Consider the following 16485-nt stretch of genomic DNA (forward strand, 5'->3'; position numbering starts at 1 on the left):
CCATCCAGAGTGTCTCTGGATCCTGACCAGAAGCCAGGACAGGTCCCCAGTGGCCAACCTCCTGGAGAGAAGCGCACAGCAGGAAGGGGACCCAGAGGGACCCACAGAGAGCCTCTAGCACACCCCAAGTACCCGATGGGGCCAGTGGGGGTCTAAAATACTACTATAAATGCCTGCCTGGCAGTCACTCACTGCCCATTGGATCAGATTATTTGGCGTTTACTTACCAAAAGGCCACCATATAACTGTATTCTCAGGTGGCAAAACCCAGAGTCAAATAAGATGTGGTCATCTACTCATAGTGAAAAACAAAACTTTTACAAAGTTGACAGATAACATTTATTAAAACATGTCATACAAAAGGGCATGATCTCTTCTATAAGAAGAAAATATTAAACATTAACATTCAATTAAGTAAAACCATGCTGTACACTGAAGACAGCAATATATAAAGACAAAACTATTCAACTTTTGCAACATAGGCATAACATTTCACAAAATATCAATAAGATATGCACCTAATGATAATCTGTTTATCATCAAATGGTTTTGTGGCCTAAGAGTCACCTGACTTGCATAAATAAAGTACTTTTCTGGACGAAACATTGGGAACCTCATAAAAGGAAAGAAGGCAGCAGCAACTAACATGACACAGGCTTCAAGCAAAAATTAAAAAAAAAAAAAAAAAAAGTCACATTTGCAAAATGTGTTCCAGCATCTTCCCATAGGGTACTATCAGTAGAGATTTGAAATAAGAAACTTGTACCTTTAAATATGTAAGTAGCAAAGAAAAAACTCCAGACAAACCCTGGTTTCACTGAACAAAGTTAGTCACCCACTAAAGCAACCTAAATCACAAAATTGGCGGCACGGGAGGGATTGGGGATAACGTGATGCTGGTTTCCAGCATCCCCAAGTTATCAGAGAACTTCCAAAAGCAAAAACCTGGCCTCGCTGTGATGGCACCCTCTCCACGCCCACCCAGGAGGCCGCAGCACATCCTCTTCCCCAGGGAAAGCACGGCTTTGCAGCTTCTGCTCTGTCTCAACTTCACTTCCACAGCAGCTCGGGGGTGTGTGAGCCTCTCAAGGAGGGAGCCCCAGAGGCTAAGCAGCTTTCCCCAGTGGTTAGAAGCCAGCCTTAGGGTCAGGTTAGTTCAGCAAATGCCCACTAGAATGGAGGGGATCCTTTTGGGCAAGCTTTTAAAGTCGTGGCCAAAAGGGACCAGAGGAAGAGGAGACCTAGAAATCAGAATCAACAGGCTGGGGCCCTGGAGCGCCTGCAGGCAAGTTACACAGCCCTGCAGGGTAAGTTACCGCAGTCCTTCCTTAGTTAACGGTGACAGGCACTTCACCATGTGGATTACTATCATGTGTGTATCTAAAGGTAAAAGCATGGTATAAGTATGTTTTTTTTTTGTTTTTGTTGTTTTGAGACGGAGTCTCACTCTGTTGCCAGGCTGGAGTGCGGTGGTGCAATCTTGGCTCACTGAAACCTCCGCCTCCCGAGTTCAAGTGATTCTCCTGCCTCAGCCTCCCGAGTAGCTGGGATTACAGGTGCGTGCCACCACGCCCGGCTAATTTTTGTGTTTTTAGTAGAGATGGGCTTTCACCATGTTGGTCAGGCTGGTAATGAACCCCTGACCTCAGGTGATCCACCCACCTCGGCCTCCCAAAGTGCTGGGATTATAGGCGTGAGCCACCGCGCCTGGCCCCAAGTATGAATATTAAATACCACTGGTGGTGCCTTGAAGCCCTTTCCCACGGGGATTGAAGAAAAACCACAGTTAAGACTCAAAGTAGGGGACAAATAGCTTGGTTGTAGGCCACTGACGTGATCCCTGAAAGATTATTTGAACAATGTTACCCACAACTACCCAAACTCATTAGGAAGGATAAAGATTTTCTAAAGCTATACTGAGGTGAAGAGAAGAGACTATTCCTCCAACCCAAGGTAAAAACCAGAGTTTACAAAAATTCACTTTTAATATTCAAATGAAAGCAATCCTCTTCTCCTGCCTCTCTGAACATGGCCAGCATTTCAGACACCCTACCACCTCACAGGCTCTGGCTGCCTGATAAAAAAATCCCAATTTTTACCAAAACCTCAAATACCACAACAAACTTAAAAGAACAGATGTGAGCAACTTATTTAAGTTCTACGTTTAGTAGCTGATGGACGCATAAGGCTTTCAAGAAGACACTCTTCTCTTCACAACATATTAAAAAGTCCTAGCACAACCGACTGCTTCCAAAACTACCACCCAAGCGTGCCACCACTCTCGGCTGAACAGAACTCTTCCTCATGACGAGGGCACTACGCTGACTTCAGCAGAACTGAAGGACCACAACTCTCCCGGAAGAGCTGTATTTTCACTTCTCAGACTCTTCTCCCACAGTGTCCTAATGATCATGTGAGTAGTACAATGAGAAACAGCACACCAAACCTTCCAAACAGGCAGGAAACGCTCTGCTAACACCATGGGAGAGGGTGATCAGTTTTTGGCAGAACAGAATGGCATCACCACTTTAGTACTGAAACTGGTAATAATAGAACAATTTCTCCTCAAATATAATGGCTAGGATCATACCTAAACCCCACTGGCCTCTACCATGAGAAAAAGGAGACATTAGGCTTGATTGTACAGTCCCCTCTGTATACATGTGTCAGGTACACAGAGAAAAGACTGCTAACCAGTAACGTTTCAATACTAAGAGAAGCTATTAATGTGGTAAACAACCAAGAGGTAATATCTAGTTTCTAGGTTTAAAAAAAAAAAACTCTCTATATATATATTTATAATAAAGTTTTAAATACAAAGTGCTTTTTATATATCGAGAATGATACAGTGTTGTGAATAAATCCCTGTTTGTAATCTTGCTTACAAGAGTTAACTGGTAAATAAGTATTTTCCTTCCTCTTTCCAGACAAATGTTTAATGAGTAAACACCTTGGTGTTAGGAGCTTGAGAATCAGAGGCCATTGCCAGCAATGTCTATTACATTACAGCAAAGCCAAACTTTTCAAATAAAATGTCACCCCAAATCCAAGAAAAATTATTTTTATTTTAAGGAAAAACGTTTTTATTTAGAAGTAAATAACCGAGTACGTTTATGGAAAAGATGACATAGTAGTAGCACCCTGTCCTACCCTGGTGATAACCTCAGGTACATTACACAGCTTAAAAGCATGTGTAATATACCTTTCTTTTTAACCTAAACCATCTAGCTGATGGGCAGAAAAGGTCTCAGAATAGCTGCTGGTTTTTTTGTCGTGTTTTTTTTTTTCTGGTCGGCATAGCTTTGTGGACTTGTAAGTTTAAGCAGCTTTATCTATAATTTGGGAGCATGATTCTGTAGACTACTTTGCTAAACTTAGGACTCCTTTTAAAAGCACATTCTGGCGCTCATAAAGAACTGGCAGTATTAGCTCAGTGTACCCCCTAAAGAGTATCTCCCCCACCTTGAAAGAGTGTATTTTCAAGATTCTCCTTGGGCACGTTTTTTCCCCTTAAGTATAATCACTCATAGAATCCGGCCTATCTGCCCTCTCACTCTGGTTGGTGGAGTGTCACCTTAGCACTCCATGAACTGCCGAAGTTCACAGGGAACTCTCAGCCACAACTTGGGGCTCCTTCCCACTAAGTGTGGTCATGGACCACTCTCTTTGTAAAGCACCATAATCTAAGACAGAGCAGGGGCTGCAGCGGCCCGTGGTACCGTGGTCAGTCACAGCAGCTTGGTGTCTACCAGCCACAGAGCAGACCCCACTGCATGGAGGCTACAATTAACCAAACAGGATTTGGGAAAGCAAACCAATGAGAAATACCTATCTCTGGCACCCTAGAGAATTACAATTAGATACAAATGTCCAAACTCAACTGTTAGAACTAAAATACAAAACACTGCCTTATCAAGAGTCTGAAACACCTTGTGACAGTAGTGGCATCTTACAGAAACTGACAAGGGCACTATGTCAGCCTTGTACCGTAAGTTATCTGTTTCATATTTAGAACGTCATTCTCTTAGCATCTCCATAGTTTTAGTGAAAATATCCTTTAGAAAGAATAAAACCAGACAACAGAGCTCTGTTAACCAATTTCTCATCCTAGGAATCACATTAGTTGTAGCTTTTACATAAGTAGCACTTCCTTCAGGGAAATAGCTATCAAAACAAATCCACATTACCTAAGTATCTATAGCAAGAGCAAAATAAAATTTCAGCATGACCTTGTAGTAATGAGTGATCCAAAGCTGCTGCCACCCGAAACGGAACTGGTGGGTGGAGTCCAGTTCCAAGTGCAGGTGTATCTGTCCACCTGTTTCAATCACAACCGGTCAGAAGGTTTCCCTTGCCAGCTGGGCGGTGGGTTAACTCACCCCATTACCCATTCCAGGCCAGGACTGGAACACACAAATTTGAGGAATTAGATTTTTTTAATTGGCCTACTTAGAGCTGGTCTTTCAGAAATATCTTCCTTTTTTTTTTTTAAGCTTCTCTCATAATAGCAAGTAGCACGCATCATCTGTGCCCAGATTTGCATTAATTACCATAGTTTATTTTTGTGCATGCCACTCAAGGGCCAGATCCTATTTTTAGTTAGCCTCAGTTGTATTCTGCTCAGCCTTTGCAGCTTCGTAGGACTTGGTACAAGAAGTCACATGCCGGTGGAAACTGTCCCTCCACATAAACCTCTTTGCACAGATATTACACTCATACGGCTTTATGCCCGTGTGAATTTTCATGTGGCCCACGAGGTGGTGCTTCATTTTGAATTTCTTACCGCAGACGCCACAGCCGTAAGGCCGCAGACCGAGGTGCATGCTCATGTGCCGATCTCTCTGACTCTTGTGAGTGAAACTCTTCCCACACTGACAAGGATACAGCTTGTCGGTGGCTGAGAATCCTAAGTGGGAAGCTTCTTCTTTAATCCCTGTTACCATTTCAATATTCTCACTGTAGCCTGCTGCGAGGGCAGCCTCCTGTCTGTGCCCAATGAGGTTCCCGTCCGACCTCTCTCCGGAAAACTCTTCCATGGAAGAGCCATAGAAATCCACCTGCTCATCATAATTGCTTTCATCAGCCTGTTCATCAAACTCGGCTTCCACTTTCTTCTCCCCAATGTGGAAGTCCTCCTCCACTCCCGAAGGCTGGACGGTGTGCTCGGTCTGCACGGTGTTGATGGACTCTGTGACCTGATGCTCGTCGTAGGCCGCGTGCACGTCCATGCCCTCGCAAGCCTGTTCTAAGCGCTCGGGCTTCACGTGGATCCAGCGTTTGTGAGCCATGATGCTGGGCTTGCTGTACATGGGCCGGGTATAGTGGAACTCGGCGCTGTCGCTGGCGCCCTCCTCCCCATCCTGGCTCGCCATTTCCGTGCTCAGGCGGTCATGCTCTGTGGACGAGTTGCTGGGCAGGTATTCGTGCTCGGTGAGCTGGGATGACAGCTCGTCTTTGGTGCTCTCTTCTTCATTTTCACCATCCCTCAGTTCTTGGGCTTTGGGAAAATCAGTATGACCCCCCGAGCCCAGCTCAAAGCTCTCTACCAGGCCATTGTAACTACTGCTGCTTGGTGACTGGTGGTCACTGCCATGATTTAGCTTCTGACAAAGGACTGTAGGGTTTCCCTCTAAAACTTCAGTGCATTTGTCTACCACATGCCACATCTGGAGGAAGCTTGCCGCTGTCAAGTAACTAACAATTTCTGGAGCGGGCATTACTAGACGTCCTGTATAGCTGGACAGGAGAATGTTCTCAAACACTCTTGGGTTCATCACATCAGGCAAAACAATTCTCCTGCTGTTTTTCAGGAGTACCTGGTCACAAAAGTAGGGTGAACTGGCAGCGAGAACGGCTTTGTGTGCCCGGAAAATGTGGCCTTGGACAACAATGGAGACGTCACATAATTGTCCTTGCTGGCGCTGCTGGTTCAGTTTCTGTAGGATGGTGCTGGAAAAATCAGGAAATTCTACCCGAAAAGAGTTTGCTCCAGGCTCCATTTCATCACAAATCTTGTTCGGTGCTACAAGAAAAAGAAAAATTAGTACTAATTCCAGCCCAAAGATAAATGTATTTTATCCCCTTCTCCATCCTTAAGACAAGTTCCAAAGTTCCACAAGGTCCTCTAGCCTATGGGCCCCCCGGGATTCAATCCCTAGGGTAAAGCTTGCAGGTGCAAGTTTGCCAAAGGCAGGACTCACCACCGCTCCTTGTGGAACTCCTGATTTTGGCTCTGTGTCTGTGGGTAAGAGGACGGAATCCAGTGACAGGATTTGTAAGCTATACAAATCTCCCAAGTAAAACCAAGTACTGTAAATATTTACAGTTAAAACAAATGATACCCATTCAAATTATATATATATATATATTTTTTAATGAAATGGGGTCTTGCTTTGTTGCCCAGGCCGGAGTGCAGTGGCACAATCATAGCTCACTGCAGCCTTGAACTCTTGGGTAATCAAGCAATCTCCTGCCTCAGCCTCCTGAGCAGCTGGGACTATACGTACATGCCACCATGCCCAGCTAGTTTTTTTTTTTTTTTTGAGACGGAGTTTCGCTCTTGTTGCCCAGGCTGGAGTGCAATGGCGTGATCTCGGCTCATTGCCACCTCCACCTTCCGTTTTTGAGCAATTCTCCTGTCTCAGCCTCCCAAGTAGCTGGGATTACAGGCGCCCACCACTACACCTGGTTAAATTTTTTTTTTTTTTGCATTTTTAGTAGAGATGGGGTCTCACTATGTTGGCCAGGCTGGTCTCAAACTCCTGACCTCATGATCCGCCCACCTTGGCCTCCCAAAGTGCTGGGATTACAGGTGTGAGCCACCACGCCTGGCTGCCCAGCTAGTTTTTTAAAAAAATTAATTAATTTTTTTTTTTTTTTTTGTAGAGACAGGTGTCTCACTTTGTTGCCCAGGTTCGTCTTGAACTTCTGGCTTCAAGTGATCCACCTGCCTCAGCCTCCTAAAGTGTTGGGATTACAGGCATGAGCCACTGCTCCTGGCAGAATTTTTTTTAAATAGATGAGGTCTCACTCTTTTACCCAGGCTGGAGTGTAGTGGCACCATCATAGCTACTGCAGTCTCGAACTCCTGGGCTCAAGTGATCCTTTCACCTCCGCCTCCTGTGTAGCTGGGACTATGGGTATACACCACTGTGCCCATCTCAAAATGACAGAACTTTTAAGCCTCAGATTTAACTGCTATTTGACAGGTTGTGGTGAGGGTGGGAGAACAGAATAGAGGGAACAAGGAAAAGCATATGCAAAGGCTCTGAGGCAGGAATGCATTTGGCAATTGCAAGGAACTGAAAGGAGACCATTAGACTAGAGTACATTAAGGGAGTGAGGGGCCCGGGGGCTGGAGCAGTGAGGACAGGACAATTGCACCTTTGGTCTTTCACCACTAAAGGGGCACAGTCACTCAGGCCCTGAGCTTTCTCCAGCTGCTGCCAGCATTTTAGCTAAGGGCTTCTGAGGATATGAAACTGAATGAAACTGCAAGGTGAGCTATTTTCTTATCTGGTGATCTCCAAACTGTCTAAAGAGTTATAGACCAAACACGATAGTTAAGTAGTCCCTACTACCGAACAGAGTCCATCAGAAGACAAAGTTATAACAAAGAATAAGGCATTGCCTGTGTTGCTACGGTAAATATATTCTGTGGGGTAAGTCAAACATTAGAAATAATTCCTAACAATGGCACACAAGATGAGCTGTGCTAGAGATCCTGCCCATACTCTGTAATTCCCCAAAATTCTGTAATTAAAGCAAAAAAACCACCCAAACGATTTATCACTGCTATATGTCACCTTGCTCTGATACTATATCCAAAGATTGCTAAATTATCAAGTTTTCTTTTTTTTTTTTGAGACAGGGTCTCACTCTTGTCACCCACACTGGAGTACAGTGGCGTGATCACAGCTCACTGCAGTCTCAAACTCCTGGGCTCAGGTGATCCTCCCATCTCAGCCTCCTGAGTAGCTGGGACTTCAGGCGTGCACCACCATACCCGGCAAATTTTTGTATTTTTTGCAGAGACAGGGTTTCGCCACGTTGCCCAGGCTGGTCTCAAATTCCTGAACTCAAGCGATCTGCCCACTTGGCCTTCCAAAGTGCCGGAATGACAGGCGTGAGCCACAGTGCCCAGCCCCAAGTTTTCTAAGTATAAACAGAGCCAGACAACCCAGACAAAGACTGAAAGCCATCTTCGAGGGATAGGGAGAGATGACGAGAAGAAATGAAGGTTTCTTGAGTAATTATGATTTGCTAGGGACTGTATACCTTTTTTCACTTAATCTTTATAATTTACTCTGCAAATGTAGGGCTTGATTGTGTGAAGTTCAGCTATTTTAAGAAATTTTCCCAAGGTTAAAAGCTAGTTTTTATTACGTTGAGATGTGAATCCAGGTCTGGATGACTCTGAAGTCTCTGTGATTTTTCCTATCACATCACTCTGCCTCCTCTAAGATGCCAAAAATGCCAGATTAGGCACTAATAATTTTAAAAGACAGCATTTTTAGAGTGAAGTATTACAGTTTTATACATCTTAAAACATTTCATAGTAATTTAAAACAAAAATAGATCGTGAAATAAATGATTTAGGTATTCGTAATTTCAAAAAGAAAAGTTGACTATATAAATGAGTAGACTAAAAGTATGTAAATTCTGGAAACTACATCTGGGTGAACAGATTCTCTGCTAGATCTCACCACTGTAGAATTTTGTTTTTAGCTATTTGAAAAAGGGGGTGTGGGATAACACATGCACATGTAAAAAAAATTTATAGAAAGGTGTAAAAAAAATCTCTCCATCATTTATTCCTAGTCTCCCCCAAAGGAAATCACCATTAAACTCCTGTTTATATTTCTAGAAACTTCTCTGTGCATATATCAGAATAAATCATATACATCCTTTAAAAATCCCTACTCAACTGGGTTCATTACCTACATTTTATTCTACACTTAGCTTTTGTCACTTAATATATCTTGGAGATCTTCCCACATTAGTACAAGAAGAGCTAACTCATTCTGTTTAATGGCCACATAGCTTTCTATTATATGGATGTATCGTAATTTAAGCAGTTCTCCTCTTACAGAATTTCAGTTGGCAGGGGTTTTAAAATCACAAGCAATGCTATAATAGGTATTTCTGCATAACTATCTTGCATACCTTTGGAAATATCCATAGCTTAATTTCTACCAGTGGAACTGCTGGTTTAAAAGGCTGTGCATTTGACATAGCCTTGAACTCTTGGGTCATCAAGCAATCCTTCTGCCTCAGCCTCTCCAGTAGCTGGGACTATAGGCATGCTACCACGCCTGGCTAATGTTTTTAAAAAATTTTCTGATACATATTACCAAACTACTTGCCAGAAAGGCTGCACCAAGTCACACCCTCACCAATAATCAACACTCTTACCAAGACTGGATATCATTTAACAAGAAAAATAAAGCCTGCCTATCTTCTAAGTGACATGATTCATTCCTGCATTTCCTTAATTACGAATGAGGCTGGCACTCTGTACTTAGTTTACTGGTCATTTGTGGTTTTCTCTTATAAAATCAGTCACATCCTTGATGCAAATAAATTGGGCAATTAATCTTATTGATCTGTAGGGCTTTTTGTAAATTCAGGAAGTTAACTTTATCCTATGTTGTGATTTTTTTTCAGTTAGCTGATTTTACAGATTTTTTTGCCAAGATGAAATTTACATAAAATAACTACTCTTTGCTTTTACTCTTTGCTCCAGGGTTTGTGTCAGACATAGGAGGGCATTTACACCTCCAAATTTATTATTATTATTATTATTATTATTATTTTGAGATGGAGTCTTGCTCTGTCGCCCGGGCTGGAGTGCAGTGGCCGAATCTCAGCTCACTGCAAGCTCCGCCTCCCGGGTTTACACCATTCTCCTGCCACTGCGCCCGGCCCAAATTTATTATTTATTATTATTTTTTAGAGATGGGGTCTCACTGTGTTGCCCAGGCTGGTCTGAAACTCCTGGGCTCAAGCAATCCTCCTGCCTCAGCCTCCCAAAGTGCTGGGATTACAGGTGTAAGCCATTGCATCTGGCCCAAAATTATTTTTGAAAATAAAAATGAAGGCTGGGTGCGGTGGCTCACACCTGTAACCCTAGCAGTTTGGGAGGCTGAGGCAGGCGGATCACGAGGTCAGGAGATTGAGACCATCCTGGCTAATACAGTGAAGTCCCGTCTCTACTAAAACTACAAAAAAATAGCCGGGCGTGGTGGCAGGCACCTGTAGTCCCAGCTACTCGGGAGGCTGAGGCAGGAGAATGGCGTGAACTTGGGAGGCAGAGCTTGCAGTGAGCCGAGATAGTGCCACTGCACTCCAGCCTGGGCGACTGAGCGAGACTCCGTCTCAAAAAATAAATAAATAAATAAATAAATAAATAAACAAATAATAAAACCTTTAATACATGGGAGTTTATTTTGGCATGAAGAATAAGGTTGGGACCCAGCCCCTTTTTCTCCAAAATGGCTAGCCTATTTTTCTAACACTATTTGTCAAATAACCTATGCTTTCTTCATAAAGTGCAGGTATCTGTTGTGGAATTTTTGTTTGTTTGTTTGTTTTGAGATGGAGTTTCACTCTTGTTGCCTAGGCTGGAGTGCAATGGTGCGATCTCAGCTCACCACAACCTCCGCCTCCCAGGTTCAAGCGATTCTTCTGCCTCAGCCTCCCAAGTAGCTGGGATTACAGGCATGTGCCACCATGCCCGACTGATTTTGTATTTTTTTGTTTAGTAGAGACAGGGTTTCACCATGTTGGTTAGGCTGATCTCCAACTCCCGACCTCAGGTGATCCACCCGCCTCAGCCTCCCAAAGTGCTGGGATTACAGGCGTGAGCCAGCTCTCCTGGCCTCTGTTGTGGAATTCTAAATGACTGAGAATAAGACATTTAAAATCCGTTCTAAAAAAATAAATGCCACAAGGGAGGTTATGGAAAATGGTGGAGTCAGAAGCTCCATGGGTCGGTCGGTCCCTCCACCAATACAATCAGGAAGCTGAAAAAATGATCAAAATCACGATTTCAGGACTCTGGAAGCAGATCAGACACTCACAGCAATCAAGAGAGTGCTGGATGAAGGCAGGCTGCTGAAGCTCAGGAGAGACCAGTGTGCATAAATCCCCATTCCGCAGCCCTGCCACACGCAGCCTGCAGGAAGGTGGCCTGTGTTCCCACAGCAGCTGGCTCATACAAGGAGTGGGGGGTGGAGGAAGGACCTTGTCCTCCAAAAATGTGCGGTTGTGCATTTTGTCCAGTCTGGCAAACTTGCTCAGCTTTGTTTTGGCCCCCTCAGGCTGCAGTGGTTTCCCTGGTGGCACCTATCACAAGATTTAAGACACCTACACCTACATCTGTACACTCACATACACAGATCCAGACAGTTAAGAAAATCTTCCAGGTCACAGGCTGGCTGCACGGATAAGAGAAAAAAAAACTCAAGCAACTACATACAACAAGGAATAGAGACTTCACAAAATAGGGAAAGTCATTGTACAAACAGAAACTGTAACCTCACCAAGTCACAAAAGCAATCCCTGAGGCGGCGTAGAATCTGATTTCCAGAGTTACCACAATATCATACTCCAAAATGTCCAATTCTCAACAAGAAAGTAAAAACATACACACAAAAAGGAATATACAGTGCACTCACAGGAAAAAGAATCAGAAACACTGTCACTGAGGAAACACCAACACTAGAATCACACGTCGCAGAGGTTAAATCCACTGTTCTAAATATGCTCAAAGAACAAAAGAAAATGATGAATAAGGAAAATCAGGATAACAATGTCAATAAGGAGACAGAAACCATAAAAAGGGGCCAGGAGGCCAGGCACGGTGGCTCACGCCTATAATCCCAGAACTCTGGGAGGCCGAGGCGGGCGGATCACGAGGTCAGGAGATGGAGACCATCCTGGCTAACACGGTGAAACCCCGTCTCTACTAAAAAAATATAAAAAATTAGCCGGGCATGGTGGTGGGAAACTGTAGTCCCAGCTACTCGGGAGGCTAAGGCAGGAGAATGGCTTGAACCCTGGAGGTGGAGCTTGCAGTGAGCTGAGAACATGCCACTGCACTCCAGCCTAGGCGACAAAGCGTAACTCCATCTCAAAAAAAAAAAAAGCGGGGAGCGCCAGGAGTAGTGGTGGCTCACGCCTGTAATCCCAGCACTTTGGAAGGTCAAGGTGGGCAGATCACTTGGGGTCAGAAGTTCGAGACCAGCCTGGCCAACATGGTGAAACTCCATCTCTACTAAAAATGTAAAAATTGGCCGGGCGTGGGCCGGATGTGGTGGCTCACGCCTGCAATCCCAGCACTTTGGGAGGCCGAGATGGGCAGATCACCTGAGGTCAGGAGTTCCAGACTAGCCTTCAACAAATACAAAAATAAGCTGGGCGTGGTGGCAGGTGCCTGTAATCCCAGCTATTCAGGAGGCTGAGGCAAGAGAACTGCTTGAACCCGGGAGGTGGAGGTTGCAATAAGCCAAGATTGTTCCATTGCACTCCAGCCTGGGTGACAAGAGCAAACCTTCGTCTCAAAAAAAAAAAAAAAAAAAAAAAAACCAAAAAACCATGGCTGGGCATTGTGGTATAAGCCTGTAGTCCCAGCTACTCAGGAGGCTGAGGCATGAGTATCGCTTGAACCTGGGAGGTGGAGGTTACAGTGAGCCAAGATCACGCCACTGCACTTCAGCCTGAGCGACAGAGTGATGCTCTGTCTCAAAAAAAAAGAAAAAAAGAAATTATAAAAAGGAACCAAATGGAAAAAGCTGGAGCTGAAAGGTACAACAATACATTATGGGCTGGACTGCATTTCCCCGCTGCCCGTCAGTTCACACACTGAAGCTGTAATGCCCTGCACCTCAGAATCTGGCTATATTTACAAGTAGAGCCTTTAGGAGGTGATTAACCTAAATGAGGCCATTTAGATGCACCCTAACACAGTATGATGGATGTCCCAATAAGGTGAGATTTGGACACACAGAGACACTAGGGATGCACAAAGAAAAGACTCTGTATGTGCCCAGTGAGAAGGAGTCATCCGCAAGCTGAGGAAGAAGGCCATAGAAGAACCCAAACCTGCTAACATCTTGATTGCAGACTGCCCACTTCCAGAACTGTGAGAAAATACATTTCCATTGCTTAAGCCACCCAGCCTGTAGTATTTTGTTACAGTAGTCGTGGCAAACTAATACAAGCTGAAATTACATGTTCATAAGAGGGGGTTCAATGGCAGGCTTGAGCAGGCAGAAGGAAAAAAAAAAATTAACAAGCTCAAAGATAAGGTAAATAAAATTCAGTTGAAGAGTAGAAAGAAAGAAGAATGAAGCAAAATGAGCTGGGCACAGTCACTCATGCCTGTAATCCCAGCACTCTGGGAGGCTGAGGTGGGAGGATCGCTTGAGTCCAGGAGTTCGAGACCAGCCTGGGCAACATAGTGAGAACCTGTCTCGACCAAAAATACAACAGCCAGGCATGGTGGCATGCATCTGTAGTCCCAGCTACACAAGAGGCTGAGGTGGGAGGATCGCTTGAGGACAGGAGGTTGAGGCTGCAGTGAGCCGTGTTCATGTCACTATACTCCAGCCTACATGACACAGTGAGACTCTGTCTCAACAACAACAACAACCACAACAAAAGAAAAATGAACAGAACCTGAGGTGCCTGTGGGACACCATCATACATATCATGGGAGTTTCAGAAGTAGAGGCACAGAAAACGGCTGAAAAACAATGGGAAAAAATACATAATGGTCAAACACGTCTAAAAACTGATAAAAGATTTGAATCTACACATCCAAGAAGCTCAACAAACTCTAGGCAGGATAAAATACATTACAGTCAAATTGTAGAAACAGCCAAAGCCAAAGAGAATCTTGAAAGCTACAAGAGAGAAGCTCCTAGTCAAGTAAAAGAGATCCTCACTAAAATTAACAGCTAATTTTTCATCAGAAACCATAAGCAGAAACCATATGGAGGCCATAGGCAGTAGGACAATCTATTTAAAGCGCTTAAAAAAAAAATCTGTCAATTAAGATCTGGCAAAAGTATCTTTTCAAGAATGAAGGAGAAACTAAGACATTCCCAGAGAAACAAAAGCTAAGGATGTTCGCTACCTGTAGACTTGCTCTACAAGAAATGCTAAAGCGGTCCTTCAGGCTGAGATAAAAGAACGGCTAAACAGAAATTCAAAGCCACATAAAAAAGCTAAGATTGCTGGTAAAGGTTAACTACTCAGGTAAATATGTAAGTCACCACTGGTTGGGCTCAGTAGCTCATGCCTATAATCCCACCACTTTCGAAGGCCAAGGCAGGTGGATCATTTGAGTCAGAAGTTATGATCAACCTGGTCAACACGGTGAAATCCCATTTCTACTAAAAAAAAAAGCAAAAATTAGCCAGGTGTGGTGGCATGCACCTGTAATACCAGTTACTCGGGAGGCTGAAGCAGTAGAATCACTCCAACCCAGGAGGTGGAGGTTGCAGTGAGTGGAGATCGCACCACTGCACTCCAGCCTGGGCAACAGAGTGAGAATCTGTCTCAGAAAAAAAAAAAAAAGCCATCATTGCTGTACTTTCGGTTTATAATTATTTTGTTTCTATATTATTTAAAAGGCTAACGAATGCATAAAACAATAATTATAAATCTATGTTAATATACGTATTATACAATGTATAAAAATGTAATCAGTGACAACGACAACATGAAGGTGAAGGGACGGGAGATATACTGTGCTGTGACTGTACTAAACCTAAGTTGGTATTATTCAAGGTAAGTTGTTAAAAGTTTAAAATGTTAATTGCAAACCCCAAAGTAACTACTAAGAAAATAATGAAAAACATACACAAAAAGAAGAGAATCAAAATGGTTTACTGCCAAACAAACCCAAAACCTCTAAATAATAAAAAATATGATGAGGGCAATAATGGAAGAATTGAGGAATAAAAAACGTGTAAGACATACAGAAAACAAATATCTAAATTGTAAAGTGAATCTTTCCTTGTCAGTAACCGGATTAAAAAACGACTCATCTACGTGCAGTCTACAAGAGACTCACTTTAGCTGCCCAGGTGAGCACGAGACTCACTTTGGATATAATGACACAAAGAGGTTGAAAGTAAAAGGATGAAAGAAAATATTCCATGTAATCGCAACAAAAAAATGGTCTGAGATGGCTATATTATTAGAAATGATCGATTTTAAGTCAAAAAAGGTTACAAGAGACAATTACATGTTGAGTAAAAAGGTTCAATTCTATCAAGAAAATATAACAATTATAAACATATACACACCTAACAATATAACTCTAAAATACACGAAGTAAAAGTGGATAAAACTGAAGGAAGAAATAGACAGTTCTATAACAATAGGTGGAGACTCCAATACCCCACTTTCAAGAATACACAGAAAAAAGCAGACGGAAGATCTATAAGGAAACAGAAGACTTGAACAACATTATAAACCAGTTAAGCCTACTATAAAGACATATACAGGCATACCTCAGAGATATTGTTGGTTCAGTTCAAGAACACCGCAATAAAGCAAACAGCATAATAAAGTGAGACACACAAATTTTGGTATCCCAGTGCATATAAAACTTACGCTTACACCTTGCTGTAGTCTGTTAAGTGTGCAATAGCATTATGTCTAAAAAAAACAATGTACTCACCTTAATTTAAAAATACTTTATTGGCTGGGCGTGGTGGCTCACACCTGTAATCTCAGCACTTTGGGAGGCCGAGGCGGGCGGATCACGAGGTCAGGAGATGGAGACCATCCTGGCTAACACGGTGATACCTCGTCTCTACTAAAAGATACAAAAAAAATTAGCCAGGTGTGGTGGCAGGCGCCTGTAGTCCCAGCTACTTGGGAGGCTGAGGCAGGAGAATGGCGTGAACCCTGGAGGCAGAGGTTGCAGTGAGCCAAGATCGCACCACTGCACTCCAGCCTGGGTGACAGAGCCAGACTCTGTCTCAAAAAAAAAAGAAAAAAAAGAAATTTATTGCTAAAAAATGCTAACAATCATCTGAGCCTTCAGCCAGTTGCAATCCTTTTGCTGGTGGAGAGTCTTACCTTGAGTGGATGGCTGCTGACTGATCAGGGTGGTGACTGCTGAAGGGTAGGGTGGTTGTAGTAATTTCTTTCTTTTTTGTTTCCCAAGATAGGGTCTCGCTCTGTTGCCCAGGATGAAATGCAGTGGTGTGATCATGGCTCACTGCAGCCCTGACCTCCTAGGCTCAAGCAACTCTCCTGCCTCTGCCTCCCAAGGAGCTGGACTACAGGCGTGTGTCACCATGTTCAGCTAATTTATGTATTTTTTGTAGACAGGGTCTCACCATGTTGCCCAGGATGGTCTTGAGCTACTGGGCTCAAGCAATCCGCCTGCCTCAGCCTGCCAAAGTGCTGGAACTATAAGCATGAGCCACCGTGCCTGGCCTGCCAATTTCTTAAAATAAGACA

At 43.6% G+C, this 16485-nt stretch overlaps 1 protein-coding gene across 7 annotated transcripts in view; it reads right to left on the reverse strand.

The window, feature by feature from the left end:
* Positions 1-315: 315 nt before the first annotated feature.
* Positions 316-16485, reverse strand: part of ZBTB43 (zinc finger and BTB domain containing 43) — a 33195-nt gene continuing 17025 nt past the window's right edge. For 2 of the 7 annotated variants that reach the window (XM_015116815.3, XM_015116814.3), the window contains one exon: positions 316-6022. In XM_015116815.3, the coding sequence (XP_014972301.2) occupies positions 4596-5999 (1404 nt within the window). In that variant the 5' untranslated portion in view covers positions 6000-6022 and the 3' untranslated portion in view covers positions 316-4595. Of the gene's footprint in view, positions 6047-6684; positions 6800-15694; positions 15900-16485 lie in introns of those variants that run through there. The other 5 variants (XM_028834831.2, XM_028834830.2, XM_077967964.1 and 2 more) reach the window with 5 other exon arrangements.

The sequence above is a fragment of the Macaca mulatta genome, chromosome 15 (assembly GCF_049350105.2).
Source record: "Macaca mulatta isolate MMU2019108-1 chromosome 15, T2T-MMU8v2.0, whole genome shotgun sequence".
Taxonomy (NCBI): Eukaryota; Metazoa; Chordata; class Mammalia; order Primates; family Cercopithecidae; genus Macaca; species Macaca mulatta.